Here is a 17405-nt window from a genome sequence, read left to right on the forward strand (position 1 = left end):
ATCACCAGAAAAATAACTTATTTGACAATTTTCACCTGTTTCAAGTAGATTTTCACTTAAAAGAAGTAGAAAAATCTGCCAGTGGAACAAGATTTATTTATTTAATACATATGAAATAACTATAAATGCAAATCAGAACAACACACTGAAAAAACTCAAAATCTTACCAGGAATATTTGTCTTATTTCTAGTTAAAATGTCTCATTTTTAGTCAAAAAATCTCATTACACTTAAAAAAAAAGAGTCATTACCAGAAAAATATCTTGTTATTTGACAATTTTCACCTGTTTCAAGTAAATTTTCACCTGAAATAAGTAGGAAAATCTGCCAGTGGGACAAGATTTATCTTCTCATTACAAGCAAAAAAAATCTTGTTCCAGTGGCAGATTTTTCTACTTATTTTAAGTGAAAATCTACTTGAAACAGGTGAAAATTGTTGTTTTTTCCAGTGATGAGTCTTGTTTTAAGTGTAATGAGATTTTTTTACTAAAATGAGACATTTTAACTAGAAATAGGACAAATGTTCTTATTTTGAGTTTTTGCAGTGATCCATGTTACTTATCCTGTGAAGGACAGAGTCATATTGATAAGTTCAGAAAAGTGTTTTTTATTGTTGTGTTTTGATGTATTTGATGTAAGCCCAGTGGATATTTAAAGCTTACAGAAGGCTGCATTTAACTGCTGCTATGTCATTCCTGCAGTATTTCTGCAGCTGTTTTGGTCACTGCTATTATTTGTAATATATTATATTATTTGTAATCAGCACAAATTATCTGTCCCCATATGATAAAATCCACCACCCCCCTGATTTTTTTTTCAACTCTAGTACTGATAATAATAACCCTGTTTAGTCTAGGAACAAGTCCTCAAAAACGTTTGGAGGTCTAAGTTTTATTTTAAGCTGACACTACAATGTAGGCAAACTTCCAGTTAAGCTGTCTGTATTCCACAAGCAGCTCCTCCAGGCCCGGCCTCTTATATAGAAGTATAACTTTTCACCACACACTTACATCATCTGGAATAATAGAGATATAATTTCAAAAAACAGATCACTTTTCTTTGAGACTTGGTTTCAGAGTCAGATTTGGCTGGTGAGACAGCTGTTTAATGAGGAGGTCACTGCTCTCTTACAAGGAATTCTTAATTCTTAGATAAAACCTTGATGTTATTTAGAGGTATACACATGCCTTCACTTGGACATGTTTCTCTCCCCAGTTTTGACTCCAGAGGGCAAAATCTGTTTCTCATTACACCCCCGAAATACTAATAGGAAAATACGTGCTCTATTCTGTCTCTATCCCTTATGTTACTGCTTATTGGAATCAATTTATTAAAAATATTAACTGGAAGAAAGTGTGGATGCTCCCTCATACATTTTTAATTGTAAACAAGGTTAAGGAGGTTTCCTTCAAAATTATCCATAAGTATTACCCGGCCAGTCATTATATGCAGAAATTACAAAAAAAACATTAATACAAACTGCTCATTTTTTTTTTACCTTTATCCAGGAACTGTTTTACATATGTTTTGGTATTGTTCTTACACAAAAACATTTTGGGCAGACCTCAGTAGATTTATTATTGATCATCTCACTGAAGATTTTTCTTTGTTTTGGGAAAATGTTGTGTTACATAAAAGTAAATTCATTAACAAAAAAACTTGTTTTGTTGTGTTTCAGAAGGAAATGGAAATTTATTTTAAATCACTTATTGATTGTTCTAATCAAAAGGCTATTAAGACTGTGAATATTTGCACCATCTACAAAGTTTTTATATATTACACTGTAACCCCTGGCTCTTCTGTTCTCTGTTCCACCTGTTTACTGTTCACTGTACGTTGTGATCTTCTTTGTCAATAAAGATTTATAAAAAAAAAAAAAAACAAATCCTCAAAAAAGGCTTTAGTTTTCGAGATCCCCCTACCCGAACTAGAACCAACCACGCACACAACAATGATTTTTATTATCTTTAGGGTCTCCTATTAGTGAAATTGGATGTTGTGGTTTTTGATTTTGGGGGAATTTTTTTATTTTTTTTTGGCTTTTCTTTAGAACTACTCCAAACCCTGAAAAGGGGCCAAATTGGGCCAGTTCTGTGTGGCAGGGTGGAGGAGCAGCCACTCAGGTGATGGGGCACAGGTGTGCTCCATCAACCTCTCCACCCTGCCTGCCTTGATAAGAAGGGACTGCACAGCAGCAAAGGGGTCTGCTGGCTGAAGGTGCTTGTTCACGTGTGGGTGTTTGGATCTGGTGAATAAAGAGTTCTTGCACAAAACCCCGTGTCCTTTCTGTCCTGGCGGACGGGCCCCGTAGCACTAGCCCTGCTACACTTACTGAAATACACGGCGAGTGATTAGACACACCTGTGCATCATCAGCTGTTCCAGCCGCGTCACCTGTGCGTCACTCCCCCGCACTCCCTCTCTCCCCTGCAGACCCTGCCCCAATCCTGCACCCTGCCACACACAGTTTTAAAGGTATACAAGAAAATATCAAAGATAAATACTATACAGAGCAGGAAAAGGAAAAAACCCAATGGGCTTATTTTAAGCGTCCACCGAAGTTATTAAAACTTCACATGTTATAAAGAACACAAGATTAACATACAAAAACAAAAAGTATAACTACACAAAAGTGATGGCAAACTAATAATGCAATATATAGATGATAATAAAGAATAAAGACAAAAAAATAAGTGTGTGTGAGTGTGCATGGGATATTGTTTTTATAACTTGTATTGACTCCTGAGCAAATAAGACTAATGGTAGAAATGATCATGTCACTAAGAGTGAAACACAAAAAAACAAAACATGGATACATGTACAACAATAAAACAGTTACAAAACAGCAGTCAAGTTCCTTCAAACGTCTTTTATAACATTTCAAAGAGGAAGAGTCTTTACCAGGTGGGAAAAATAATTCCACAATTTAGTCCCTAAATCTCATGGAAAATTGACGTCTGCAAGTGAGAAATTTAGACATAAGGGATGGAAAGGAGGGATGGCAGTTTTACAGGGGGGATGATTTGGACCGTTTTTATTTCAGGGGAGATGCCATCCCCCCTCATCCCCCCTCAACTCCAGTACTGGTTACGCTTAATACACTTAAGGCCTGGCAATTAGTGTGTCAATTTGAAGGAAAGTCAAACTTAACATCAAGTTTTCACCCCTATTGGGAATAATCCTGATTTCCAGCCTGGGGTGGTGGATGTTAGTTTTAAACAGTGATAATGGTGATAATAGACTGAGGGACTTAATATCTGATAATATGCTTATGACATTTGAACCAATGATAGAGAGATATTCTATCCCCAGACATGACTTCTTTCCTTATTTACAGATAAGGCATTATATCTGGCACACTACTACGTTAGTTGAGAACCTTGAAAGCTCTTCCTGTTGAGAAGTTATTTTGAACAGGAAGAGAAATATCTGTAAGCCTATTTTATAAAGCTCTGTATTTCACATAAGCTTAAAGGCACATGGGAGAAGGAGCTAAACATCATAATTGATGAAGAAGAATGGAAGGATGTATGGAGACAGGCTAAATCAATTCAGTTTGCAATCGCTCCCAAGCAATACAGTTAAAAATTAAACACAGAATGCACAAATCCCCCAACCGTAGACTTCACTACAGTCCTACTCTCTCATCCACGTGCAAGATAGAAATTGGTACCTAACTCATTGTTTTTGGTCATGTTGTAAACTGCAAGTGTATTGGTCTGAAATAGATAAGATATTAGTTTTAAAACTGGAGAAGATGGACCCTGTATCTCTCATTTAACATTAAACATAACAGGAGGCTGTATTGTATTCTGACTTATGCAGCGAGGAAGAATATTTTATTGCAGTGGATCAATGAAAAAGTACCAACTGTTAAAGGTTTGCAAAGAGTGGTGTTTGATCTGGTGCCATTAGAGAACCTTACATGTCCAAACATTAACCAGTTTAAAAACAAATATAAAAACATGATTTTCACAAGGTATAAAGAGGAAGGGGTTTAGGGGCTTTATGGGCCTGATGTAACACTATTGGGTGAATGGGTAGATTTGTTTATATTTATGTACAGAAATGGGCAGGTAATTATATGTGTATATATATATATATGTGTATAAGTATGTATATATATATATATATATATATCTATATATATATATATCTATATATATATATATATATATATATAGATATAGAGCAGATGGATTTAATATAAAGATAGTTTGGTGTAAATAAGTATATTTACTGTATATGGGCATGTGTGTACAAATATATAGAAATATTCAAATATGTGTTTGTACTGTATGTATAGGTAAGTGTGTGAGTATAATTATAGTATAGTTAGTTATAAATACTTGTTAATAAAGAAGTGAATGGGGGTAGGATTAAATAAGTTACACTTCTTCCTACTCCTTTTTGCACATGTAACTTAAGATATTAAGTGTTAAAGTATGAAATTCTTTGGTTTTTTTTGTTAGTTTGTTTTGTTTTCTTATCTTCTCTTTTAATTGTTGTCTTTTACATGTACAAAATAAAAATCAAATCAAATGTATATTACATTCAAAAACAGACCAATTTTATAAAGTTTGGGAGCCCTACTACTTTGAATAAAATAAAATCAAATCAAATTGACTGTTTGCATCATTTTACACTGAAATAACAGACTGCGATGACAGTAAGTGGTTAATCACGTGGAGGACGTTAGACTTTGAATCCCTTTTAATGTCTTTCTGAAATGTCGATGCTATTTGGCTTAAAATGCCTGTTTTTATTCATTTATTTTATATTTACCTTATTGTTTGTGTGTATGTCTCTTGTTCATACCTCCCAAAATATGTTCTATTTTCTCATATTGTATTTCTTCCACAAGCAGTTTGTATAAATGTGTTTTTGTAAGTAAAACAACAACCCAAATGCTTCACGGTCCAGATTCTTCCTGCACAAACGGACCTTGTGTCAACACGGTCATGTGTTTTCCCAGAAGTCACGTGGTTTTTATTTTATTGCCTCTTTTATCAACAGACGACACAGATTCTACTTGGTGAAACAGAGAATCCGGTTTATTACCATTCAACTCCATCCACCACAGATATTACAGAGCAGATTCACAAGTATTAAGCTTTTTATTTAACAGCAGCTGTTTTGTTCCCGACACCCCCCACCCATCACCCCCCCCGCCCCCTCGTCCTGCCTCCTTTCTAGGAAAAAGCATTACAGGTGCACAACTCTATTTGGTTTGGAGACTGGCCCCTCGGATCGTACAGCTGTCGTCGCTCTCACTGGGACTTTTTTTATTATTATCAGTATTATTTTTGTATTTCTGAAGAATTTTGGTGCTTTTTTTTTTTTCCTTTTTTCTTAAACTGGTGAGAGCTGCAAAAACGAGATTTACATCCGGGGTTTATTGGCTCGTCGTCCTCGGCTCCAGACGTAAAACAGAGGTAAAACAGACATCTAGAGGAGGGGGGTCACGACCGTCTACTGTATAAAAATGTACAGTGGCTTTTATTTGACATACATTCCAGAGGTTGAACAGCTGCAAAATAGGAGGCACACCCAGTATTGCACTTCATTAAAAGTTCTGGCTCAAAACAAAAAAACCCAGAATATCAAACAAAAACTGAAGTGAAGAGAGCAACTTCGGAATACAGCTAGTTTTTTTTTTTTTTGAATAGTATCATTATATACAAGATTAGATAAATCATACACTATTTCCTTCCAAATGCAATATTTCTTAACAGTCTCATCCACCGACTCGTCCTCTTGTGACCGTCGACCCACGATGCACTTTAACAGCGGGGAATACTGTACAAGATTACAAAAAAAAAAAAAAGTTTACATACAACAATATTTGAAATTCTCAGTTAGGAGGCTGAAAACGCGGCCCGTTCCTTTTATTTTTCTTATATATTTTTTAAATCCACAGTTTCCTTTAAGCAAATTCAAATGTTTTAATCTTGTACTGTTACTCTTCGGTGATTGGGAGGTGCAACGTCTATAGAAGCCGAGGGGATACACCGGCTGCATGCAAACACGTCACAAGGAATTTCTTTTTTTATTTTCTTCTTCTTCTTCTTTTCTTTTTTAGTTGCCCTTTTTTCCCTTCAGGTCCCGCCGGATCCTAAGAAGCTCCGGCTGGCGCCGGCAGCAGAGGCCTGGGATGCTGATGGATGGTGGGAGGCCTGAGGACTCCCTGGTGGAGAGCAGGAACCCGGGAACCCCGGGAAACCCGGGAAACCCGGTCCGGCGTCCGGGGGGGGGAACTTCACGGCGCGAGGGGCGGCTCGTCCGCTGAGCCTCAGCGGCGGCCGGAAACATCACAGTATCCAAACTGGTTCCCAGTAAAAAGGCTCCCGCCGGGTTAGAAGGTGTGGGCGTTCCGGCACACGCCGCAGCCCAGGGCGAACTCCTCGCCCGTCGGAGGGTGAACCACGTGCAGCGGACACTCGCTGCCCTCCAGCTGCTTTCCTTTGGGTCCTGGAGGAGGAGGAGGAGACAACAATTACACCTTCATCAGTTCTCGTGAACTTGATAGGAACCAGGCGGGATGTTTAAACCGTCACAGCAGATCTACCGTCCATCAAACTGGACCTTTTTTAATTCATTTTGACAATAGATTCTATATTCATCAAATTCAAGGGATGAGAACTGTTACTTTTATTATTAAAAATCAATAAAATGTGGAAGAGCTTCACGATTATGGCCAAAATGATGATCACGATTATTTGATCAATATTGTGATCACGATTTTTCATCACGATTATTTTGATCAATATTGTACGGAGAGTATTAGGGCCAGACAGGAGAAAAATAAAAATAATATTTTAGAGGAGGAAGATTTTTTTTTCATTATGCACTTCGAGAAAAAAGTCGAAATGTTGAGGTGTATAGTAACGAAGTAGATGTACTTCGTTACACTAAAGTAGTTTTTTTGAGGATTTGTACTTCACTTGCATTTTTTTTTTAATCAGGACTTTTACTTCACTACATTTAAAGGTTAAAAAATATACTTTTACCTCGTTACTTTGACATTTGCCACCTCGTTACTCGTTACAAATGAAAATAATCAAAGAATTCTATTTTGCAAGAAAGACAGTTTATTTTTGGTGTTGTATTCTATACCACATTTCATTCACCTGAAAGTGAAATTGGTTGTGTTGCTTCTTTTCAATCGTACTATAAAATACTTGTACTTTTACTTTTGATACTTGAGTATATTTTTTCACAAGATACTTTTGTAGTTGTAGTTTTGTAGTACATTTAATGTGAGCTACTTTAAGAGTTTTATGGGTGACTTTAACTTTTACCAAAGCCTTTTTTCAGTTATGGCATTTCTACTTTTTTCAAGTACTTTATACACCTCTAAATAAAATTAATTATTATTATTATTATTATTATTATATTAATTATTTGTTATTATTTTATTGAGCCCAAGACTAGAGGTGAACGGCACCAATAAAGTTGTTTTGGGTCGGGTTGGTGATTTATGTAGAAACTGTGGCATCAACACACGTCTTTGGTGATGCATTATGGGCCGCTGGAGTCATCGAGAGCGTTAAGGTCCTGCGGCTCAGACCTCACGGCGCCACTGCCTTTAAGAGCGGTGAGATCGAGGGGCCGGGTCGTAAACGGACCCCTGAGGTGAACCAGAACCGTAGACCGGAGACTGATCTGCAGGTCTAGACCGCAGCAGTTCGCCGCCAGTAACGTGGCGTCGCAGCGCCGCAGCTCGTCACCTGCAGGACAGTGCGGCAGCTCCTCCTTGGGGACGCTGGTCATCCTCTGGAAGTCGTCGTGACAGGCGTTGCAGAAGTGCGTGGTGCCGAAGCAGAAGAACACGGCCACGGAGCAGCAGTACCGGCACTTGTACTCCAGGAAGTCCGTCCCGTGTTTGGAGCACATCTGGGGGAAGGAGACGGAGACGTTCAGACACGCATGGAAACATGGACAGTTGAACAGGTTTATGAGACAAAGGTGTTGGGTGTCATTCTAGATCATAATAAAACTGATTTGAAAAATGGAAAGAGGCGTGTCACTAGTGAGGAGAATTTCCAAATGTTTATCTCTAGATGTTAGGAGACAGGTTTTGAATGCTTTGGTTTTGTGGCTACTGGATTATTGTTTTGTAGTTTGGTCAAATACTTCAGTTAAGAATGTGGAGAAATTACAAGTGGCACAAAATAAAGCTGCACTTTGTGCTTTATTGTGTCCTTATAGATCTAATGTGTCCAGCAGCAGAAGTATGGAGCTAGAAAAGTATTATAATTCACAAATGCACACGCCAAACCTCAAATGCACAGGACAAGATCCACAAATGCACAGATCAATTCACACGTGCGTAGGACAAGATATACAAATGTATTTTTGATGCACACACAAATATAACCTGATTTACAAACGTTTTTTTGTCTGTGAGCTGCACTGGATTTGTGTGTGACTTTTGAGACTCCCCTGACGTGACTCGATCCACAAATACGTTTTTTTTTAACATGGAAGGATCTGCAACCAATCAGATATCTTCCGTTGTTTCAGCCAATCACATGAGCGCATCCCACGTGGGGGACGATTTACTCATAAACCAATCAGATTAAAGGGGCGGGTACACCTGCTGTTTGAGCTGCGTTCGCTTAGAAAAGTGATTAAATATTTCGTAGTAGTTTAATAAACCAGATGGTGGAATAAAGATAAATAAACAAGACAGCAACACGGGATGGAGAGGAGATCACTGCTCTGCTTTTCTTGTGATCCCGGTAAAGAAAACAGTGCGATCAGAGATGGTTTGTCGGGCCGTTCAACCCGAGCAGTCAGGAGACTGGAGAGCTCGTTCGTCCTGCAGATGCAGCAACTGATGATGAGAAACAGCGGAGATATTTCTGCATTTGCTCAGTTTTGTTTGACGACGTGTTACATGGGATTGTCCCGCTGATTCAGCTCCAAACCAGACAGACGCAGCAGAGAGCTGGTTGCGCTACCTGACGGGGAAGAGTTGCAGTGGCCAGGTGGAGCATGCACGCGCATGTCAGGAGATTAATTTACCAAGATATCTGGAGCAAAGTGGGTATCTGTCGAGCGATGACTGAATAACCTCTGTATCCAGCTCACTCGTTTGATCGGTGGGTAAAACAGCCCAGCAGCACCATCACTGCTGCATCTTCCGACGACCAGGACTTCAGCATTTGTGAATCTTGTCCTGAGCATTTGTGGATCGGCGTGTGCATTTGTGAATTATGAGACTGTTCTGGCTCCATACATAATAATCTAGGCTGGTTATATAGAAGACAAACTTATACTTTGTTAAGTTTTCTGAGGAATATACTAGTGACAGGATCTCCGAAACAACTGTATTACAGTACAAGGTTAATAATACCAAGGATGAGAACAGGTTTGATACAGAGAACTTTGTTTGGCTGGAACTCTATACCAGATCATATTTCTCATGCAGGTAGCAAAGATTGGTTTAAGATTCAGTTGAAACAATATCTTTTAAAATGTAATGAATTATGATTTGACATTTAGAAGGAACAGAATCAGTTTTGAATAGAATTACAGGAAGTGTAAACCCTTTCACAATAAAGGTGAAAAGTGGTCAAGAATTCTAAGATAAGGTAATTTCAGGCAGGTATTGTTTATGAAGGTGTTTTATTTGACTTAATTTCTATGTATTTATGTCTGAGAATGATGGTGATTTATCCTCTGTGTTGTTTGTGACTAAGGGAGTTGTGTCTATTATTGTGTTGTTTGTATAATGTATGTCTGTTATGTATTAAGTGTTAATTAGTGTGTTGTGTGTGTGTCGGACCCCAGGAACAATAGCTAATGCCGTTGCTAATGCGGTTTACAAAAAAAAGATTTGTAGAGCAATCTTTGAAAGCTACAAATGTTAATGTTTATTCTTTTTTGTATATTTTGTATTTGTTTCATATTGAAAGAATTCTGGACAGCTTATTTTGGTATGTAAGACAGGCATTAATATAAGCACTATGCTTCTGCCTGTTGCCTTTTCAGTCACTATTTTGTTGATAATGTTTGTGTTGATAATGCTTGTAGTGTGATGTGACTGAATAAAGAATTTCAATCAATCAATCAATCAATCAACCAACCCACCTGAGCCCTGGACACGTCCGAACACGCTCCACAGATCAGCTCGCTGGGGTCGTAGTCGTCTCCCTGTCCCGCCTCGGCGTCGCAGCGAGCTTCCCCCCCGAAGTACGCCTGAAAGAGAGGGACAGTATCAGCCCTCCGGCCCAAACACACAGGTCTGGGTTGAAAAAGATCGATTTTCCGATTCTAAATCGATTCTCATATTAATTCCTAAAAATCGATTTGTATGTCTGAAGATCGATTTTTTTTCATCATTACATTACAACCTTTGGCAAATTTTTTTTTATGCCCAAAAAAAGGAATGTTTTGTTGGACAAGAGAATAACTAGTGCCATGTTTTTGCCTTTAAATATGTTTAAAGGTGTGAAAACATTAAAGTTTTCAGTTACAATTGCATAAATTGTCTATATTTCATTACTTTATATACTGTCTTGGGGTTACATTTGCATAAAATGCTAAAAACCAAATTCTCAAAAAGGAAAAATCTAAAAGGCCGAAAACGGAAAAAATAAAAACTGAATGTGGGAAAAAATAATTCTGCTACACGATGTTTCTGAAAGCAGTTCTATCAGCATTCTGGGAGCTGATTGGTCCTTACAGCATCATTAGCTGCAATACTTGCTGTTGAATCTCAATATAATACTAGTATTAATATGTTGCAGAACTACAGTCATATAATTCATGCAACAGCTCAAAAAACAGTTTTAATAACACTAACCCAAATCAATATCGGAATCGAATCTTGATAATCGATTCTGAATCTTAAGAATTGGAATCTGAATCTATTCTTGACATGTGAATGGATCCCCAGCCCTGCTCACACATCCCCCCCCCCCACGTCCCCCATCCAGCACCTTCTTGCACTTGTAGCAGACGTAGTAGGCGTATCGGTTCATGGCGAAGCCGGCGGGGTCGTTGTGGAAGCGAGCGCCCGGCGTGGTGATGGCCTCGCTCTTGTGCAGCCCCTCGTACTCCAGCCGCATCAGGGCCTTCCTCCTCACGTCCTCGTACAGCTCCTTGATGGGGTCCAGCAGGTCCTTGATCACCGAGTGGTTGATCTTGTTCTGCAAACAGGACCAGTCATGTGACCGTGAGACGTGAGCGCGATACCGGAGCAGCTCGCCAGCTCGGCCGGTGTTAGTTAGTTCAATTTATTGTCCTTTCGGAAATTCTTTTTTGCATCTGTGGCAGTCAGAATACATAGTCAAAAACTAAAAAACAGGGGTCGCTCGGTGGCGTAGTGGGTTAGTCAAGCGGCTCATATACTGAGGCTACAGTCAGGGGTGCAGATCCGATGTCAGGATTGGGGGGGACACCAACGTGATTTTAATTTTAAATTTTTTGCCAATATGCAACTCATACCATAAATTGGTAAAGGCTCGCCAAAAAATACTGCACAGGGAATCATTTATTGTGCTTACCTTTCTTGTTTATTTGTCCTAAACAGCCAACAGTGTGTCACTGCTTACTTAACTGTTATATTCCTAAATCATAATTTTAAGGGTTTTGGGCATGTAGTGTCTACTCATCTCAAATTCTTCTCACCATCTTCCTTTTATCCTATGGGACTACTTTATGCACGATCAATTGACATATGGATGAAATATCGAGCCCTAAACAAGTTGTTTAAACTAACTGATCATGTTTTAACACAGTTATGGTGGTAAACAGTTCTAACCCATTGCTAAGAGCACAATAAACACAGCACAAGTTGACCCAACATCAAATTTATTTACATAAATGTCAAAAAGCCCGTCAAAAATTTCAAAAATATTAATTCAGACTAAAAAAAAAAAATGTATGGAGTAGCAATACTTTCATTCTGTACACCTCAAAACGCACCGTGGATGTATTATTTTTTTAGAAATATATTTTTAATAAATATTCTACATATTCAACCTTTATGTCTGAAAATACATTTGTTCAATTTTGAATAATTTAGGGTATTTTTATTGGGGGGGACAATTCATGTTTTTCAGAAATTGGACATGTCCCTCCCATCCCCCCCGGGATCTGCACCCATGGCTACAGTCCTCCTGCAGCGGTCGCAGGTTTCGAATCCCGGTCTGCACCTTTGCTGCATGTCATCCCCATTCTCTCTCTCTACCCCCTTCCTGTCTGCAACTTCAATAAAGGGCCACTAGAAAAATGGGACAGTTGCCCCTCAGAGGATGTTTGGATAAAATACTGTGAATTCCAATGGAGAATATCACAGTCAGCTTCATGGAGATCTTTTGGCTGGAAGTCTCTTATCAGATATTTTATTCCACCTGCTCAGAACTGTCACCATCCAGGCTCCTCCAGCTGGAGGTTATGTGGCTCCCAGGAGGAACAACCACTACCACCTGTTTTAGGCCTGTCCAAAAGTAAATGCTTTCTGGCATAAAATCCATTCAGAGTTAGTGATGATTTTTGGGTCAGATGTTGCTTTTAACTGGGACGAACTTCTTTTTGGGTTTGCGCACTCTGTATCTCTGGTTGTGGAACCAAGATACCCGTTTTGGTTTGCTAAATGTAGCTGCGCGAAAAGCTGTTACCAAGAACTGGCTTAAGCCAGACGCTCCTTCATTAGATGATTGGTACGACATAATTTACGATATTTGTAATGGAGAGGATATCGTTCTCTATGAGGATGCAACAATCCAAATTTGAAACAATCTGGGAAGATTGGAAAAGGTATATTTCCCTGAGACGCCCTGCTTTTGTTTGAGATGTATTTCATTTACCCATTTGTTTTCACATAGTTTTTTTTAAATCTTAATGAAAACACCCCATGTTTATGTTTTTGTTCTTTTTTCTGTTTGCAAGAAAAAAAATGGATCGCAGTAGAGATATAATGTCGGTGTGCTTATGTTATGCTGCTGTAATGCTCTTGTGAGTCCGAATAAAAAAAAAAAAAGGGCTACTAGAGCCCCCAAAAAACTCTTTAAAAAAAACCCCAAAAAACAGAACAATATACAAGACAATTCGACATAGAACGATTAAGTGCAGTGTAGTACAACACTTTACAATAACATAACCTCACACAATGATCCTAAAGTGCTGCACACCAAACCTAGTGCATTATGAAATGAATAATGCTTCTATAATTTCTTTAGCAGAGCTATACTAGAGGGTATAAAGGTCTGCAGAGGCGGTACCCTGTACAGGAGTGATGCATGCTGGGAAACAGAGGGGCTCCGTACCTTGCAGATGGGACACAGCATGAACCCGAAGGTGATCCGGGGCCCGAGCCAGCGGTTCTCCAGGACTCGGCGGGTGCACTGGAGGTGAAACACGTGTGTGCAGTCCAGCTGGAAACAGAGCCGTCAGTTAAATCACTGAAACCTGAGTCCCGGAGGAGAGAAGACGCTGTGGCGGCGGCGGCGGTGGAGCTCGTACCTGTACGGCCGGGGCGGCCGACAGCGCCTCGGTGAAGCAGATCATACACATGTCGTCGGCGTCCTGCTTCAGGCAGCCCGTGCTCTTGTCGCAGCCGTGCAGGCAGGGCAGGCAGGCGTCCTCGTTCTTCACCCCCCCGCAGGGATGGCCGCACGGGTGCGTCTTGCTGCAGGCCAGCTTGGCGTATTCCTGAGGGACAACGATGGAGGAGACTGTCAGCTCAAAAACTCAAGATACAGCTCAGCCTTGTGACGCGGTTCGGAGGGGCGGAGCTGTGAAACCGTCTCAGTGATGTCACGGTTCACCTGCAGGCAGCAGTGACATCACAGACCCCAACCGGCCCCCAAGCTTCATCTTTATCCCCATCTAACTTCACAACAGCTGTGTTTACCGTTCCTCAGAAGTGGGAAGCACAAAGCTTCTGCACAAATTTAAACAGAGGTGGAAGTGCATTTTATTTGTTATTTACTGTTTAATTGTGTCCTGGTGCTTCTAATGTTGATGTAAAGCACTTTGAATTACCTTGTGTTGAATTGTGCTATACAAATAAACTTGCCTTGCCTTAAGTAATAATTCAGACAAATCCCCAAGAAAGACAAATACAAAGATAAGGTATCAAGAAAATTCATTTATGCAGAGAAATCCTGCATAACATAGCTGCACAAAGGCTGAGCTAAGAAAAAGTGCTGAATATTTTGTATAAATAACATAAAAAAAAGATTTATATTTTACTTTTAACTTCTTGATTTGATGCTGATCACGACTCCATTCATCATCTGCTTTTATTAGCAAAAGGAACCACAGACGTTTCATTATGAACTCAGAAAATTGTCAACTTAGAAGAATAGAATAGAATATTTGTCTGACTTTGATTATTATTTATCTTTTAAACTGTATTTGCGTTTAGACGGTATTAGGCCTGTGTTGAAAAAAAAATCGATTTTCTGATTCTAAATTGATTCTCATATTAATTCCTAAAAATCAATTGATATGTCTAAAGATCAATTTTTCATCATTACATTACAACTTTTGGTATTTTTTTGTTTATGCCCCAAAAAGGAATGTTTTGTTGGACACAAGAATAACTGGTGCCATGTTTTTGCCTTTAAATATGTTTAAAGGTATGAAAACATTAAAGTTTTCAGTTATAATTGCATAAATTGTTTATATTTCATTACTTTATATACGGTCTTGGGGTTACATTTGCATAAAATGCTAAAAACCAAATTCCCAAAAATTTTAACGGAATGTGGGAAAAAATAAAACCGATTTCATACGTCTCTGTTTCCTCCCTGGATCTGTTTGGTAATTCTGCCCCACGATGTTTCTGTTTCAGTTCTATCAGCATTCTGGGAGCTGATTGGTCCTTACAGCATCATTAGCTGCAATACTTGCTGTTGAATCTCAATATAATACTAGTATTAATATGTTGCAGAACTACAGTCATATAATTCATGCAACAGCTCAAAAAACAGTTTTAATAACACTAACCCAAATCAATATCAGAATCAAATCGGATGTAATCAAATCTTGATAATCGATTCTGAATCTTAAGAATCGGAATCAAATCGATTCTTGACATTTGAATGGATCCCCAGCCCTAGACGGTATGTACGGGTGAGCTATAATGAAGGCGGCGGGTGTGATACCTGGCAGTCGGGGTCCGAGCAGACGCTGCCCACCGCTGACAGCTCCGTCCCGTTCCTGGTACCGCAGAACCTGCAGGCGTCCGAGCTGCTGGACGCCGGTTTCCCTGGAAACACACCGGCTCGTCAGATCAGGGAACGTTTACGACTCAACCTGTTAACCTCCAGGGACTTGGGAGGTGAATTTATCCTGAACAAGTTTATCCAAAATAAAACAACAATATCTCCACAATTATAAGGACAATATGCAGAATATTGGTCTCGATGGATAGCTACGACCTCACAGCTTACATTTACAGGGTCAGAAAAGTTGTGAATGTTCACATGCCTGAGCAAATTGTGATAAACCAGAAAAAAAAAAGAAGACTTTTATCCTCGTCTAATTCTTTTTTAGTTTGCACAGTGGAAAACACCCTGATAGCAATGCATATAATTATAAAGACACCACTGCCTGCTTCATGTTTGTTTAGAGATCGGCATGAAGAGGTCGACTCAGAAAGGATTATGTTCCGTATCATCTGAAAGCTTTTCTAGTTTCATATGATCCCCACCACGTTGGGTGGAGAACTGGGGTCTTGGTTCTGTAGCGTTCTGTTGCGGGTGTTGCTCGTGTTAGTCACCATCATTGTTGCATATGTACTTTGAAGTTGTTATAAATCAAGTATTGACTCAATACAGAGGTTCTTTTCAATTCAGGAGACTCCGTATAATCTTAGAGGTTTCTCTTACTTCTTGCTTTTATTTCATTAATTTAATTAATCTTTTTGAGGGTAGGCAAATAATAAACTTTGCTTCAGCCAACCCCTTTTTCGGTCTAGATGTTATTTGTTTATTTGTATATTGGAAACTTTTTTGTAATGTTTTCTTTGAACAGTGTATTCGTTTTCTTGTTGTCATTTTTATTCTTTGTTTTTTTTTTGTGTCATGACCAAAAATAAACTAAAGGTGTCTGCAATTTTACTGTACAAAAAGCTAAAAAAGGTATGAAAAGGAGACGTGTCTCCATTACTGGAGTTAAACTCTGGAATGATGCAAACATACATTTAAAAACATGTCATTCTCTTTTGGTTTTTAAGAAAATGGTTTGTAAAGCTATTTTTGAAGCTTATAAGTGCGATTTGACTATCTGTTAATGTTTCTTTGCTTTTCTGTTGTTTCTTTGCCTTTTCTTGTTTCTTTACTTTTCTATTGTTTCTTTGCTTTTCTGGAGGTCGGTAGCCAAAAAAAGAAAGTTGATATTTTAGGATAGGCTTTTATAAGCAGCAGCTTCTGCCTTTTCAGTCATTGTTCAACACATTATTACTGGTTTTGTGTGAAATGTCAATGCTGTGCACAATGTTTTTTGGTGTTGTTTTTGTTTAGTGATGATTGAATAAACTTCATTCATTCAAGTACTTTGTTGGAGTTTTGAGATATTGGCTTTAGGGCTTCTTGTTTGAGAAACAGTTGAAAGAAAACACCCTGACAGCACTTGAGGAACTTTTTCCACCCATGAACTGGTGCATGCAGCTGCTGGACCCGGTACCGGGTCCCCTGGGGGTCCAGGTTAAAGCCCCGTGGCCCCGGTCTCGCTGCCGTACCTGTGTGCTCCCTGAACTCCACCATGGCCTTCATGGTCTTGGAGTCGGCCAGCGCCATGAGCCAGAACAGTTTGGTTCTGCCACAGCCCTCGTGCAGGTCCACCTTGATGGCTTCCTCCTCCTCCTTAAACACCTGCCGAAGACACAAACACCAGGTTAGAACCACTAAACTATATACAGTTTCATAACTGGAATACAGAGGATAAAAAAATGCTCTGTATTCTGTTGGCAGCAAGTAAGAAATCCGTCACAAGAAGATGCTTAAAAGTAGAACCAGCCACTACTGAAGAATGGATTGATACTGAAATTTACATCATGGAAAAGTTTTCATTTCCCTCAGAATACAAAAAGAAAAGTTCTATGGGATTTGGTCTAAATCAGGGGTCGGCAACCCAAAATGTTGAAAGAGCCATATTGGACCAAAAACACAAAAAACAAATATGTCTGGAGCCGCAAAAAATGAAAAGTCTTGTATGTATAAGCCTTAGAATGAAGGCAACACATGCTGCATGTTTCTATATTAGTTATTACTGGGGGAAGATTTTTTTTTTATTATGCACTTCGAGAAAAAAGTCCAAATGTCGACATTAATGTTGAAGTACAATGTCGAGAAAAAAGTCGAAATGTCGAGAAAAAAGTCAAATTGTTCAGAAAAAAGTCGAAATGACGAGGAAATAGTCAGAACTTCGTGAAAAAAGTCAAAA

At 39.0% G+C, this 17405-nt stretch overlaps 1 protein-coding gene across 18 annotated transcripts in view; it reads right to left on the reverse strand.

Annotated features, from left to right (window-relative positions):
- Nucleotides 1–5461: 5461 nt before the first annotated feature.
- The window catches only part of mycbp2 (MYC binding protein 2), a 181973-nt gene continuing 170029 nt past the window's right edge, over nucleotides 5462–17405 (reverse strand). For all 18 annotated transcript variants that reach the window (XM_061724185.1, XM_061724195.1, XM_061724179.1 and 15 more), the window contains 8 exons: nucleotides 16702–16834; nucleotides 15125–15228; nucleotides 13476–13664; nucleotides 13280–13387; nucleotides 10949–11158; nucleotides 10098–10205; nucleotides 7730–7895; nucleotides 5462–6470 (listed from right to left, as the gene is read on the reverse strand). In XM_061724185.1, the coding sequence (XP_061580169.1) occupies nucleotides 6355–6470; nucleotides 7730–7895; nucleotides 10098–10205; nucleotides 10949–11158; nucleotides 13280–13387; nucleotides 13476–13664; nucleotides 15125–15228; nucleotides 16702–16834 (1134 nt within the window). In that variant the 3' untranslated portion in view covers nucleotides 5462–6354. The remainder of the gene's footprint in view (nucleotides 6471–7729; nucleotides 7896–10097; nucleotides 10206–10948; nucleotides 11159–13279; nucleotides 13388–13475; nucleotides 13665–15124; nucleotides 15229–16701; nucleotides 16835–17405) is intronic.

Source organism: Cololabis saira, chromosome 6 (genome assembly GCF_033807715.1).
Source record: "Cololabis saira isolate AMF1-May2022 chromosome 6, fColSai1.1, whole genome shotgun sequence".
NCBI classification, from domain to species: Eukaryota; Metazoa; Chordata; class Actinopteri; order Beloniformes; family Belonidae; genus Cololabis; species Cololabis saira.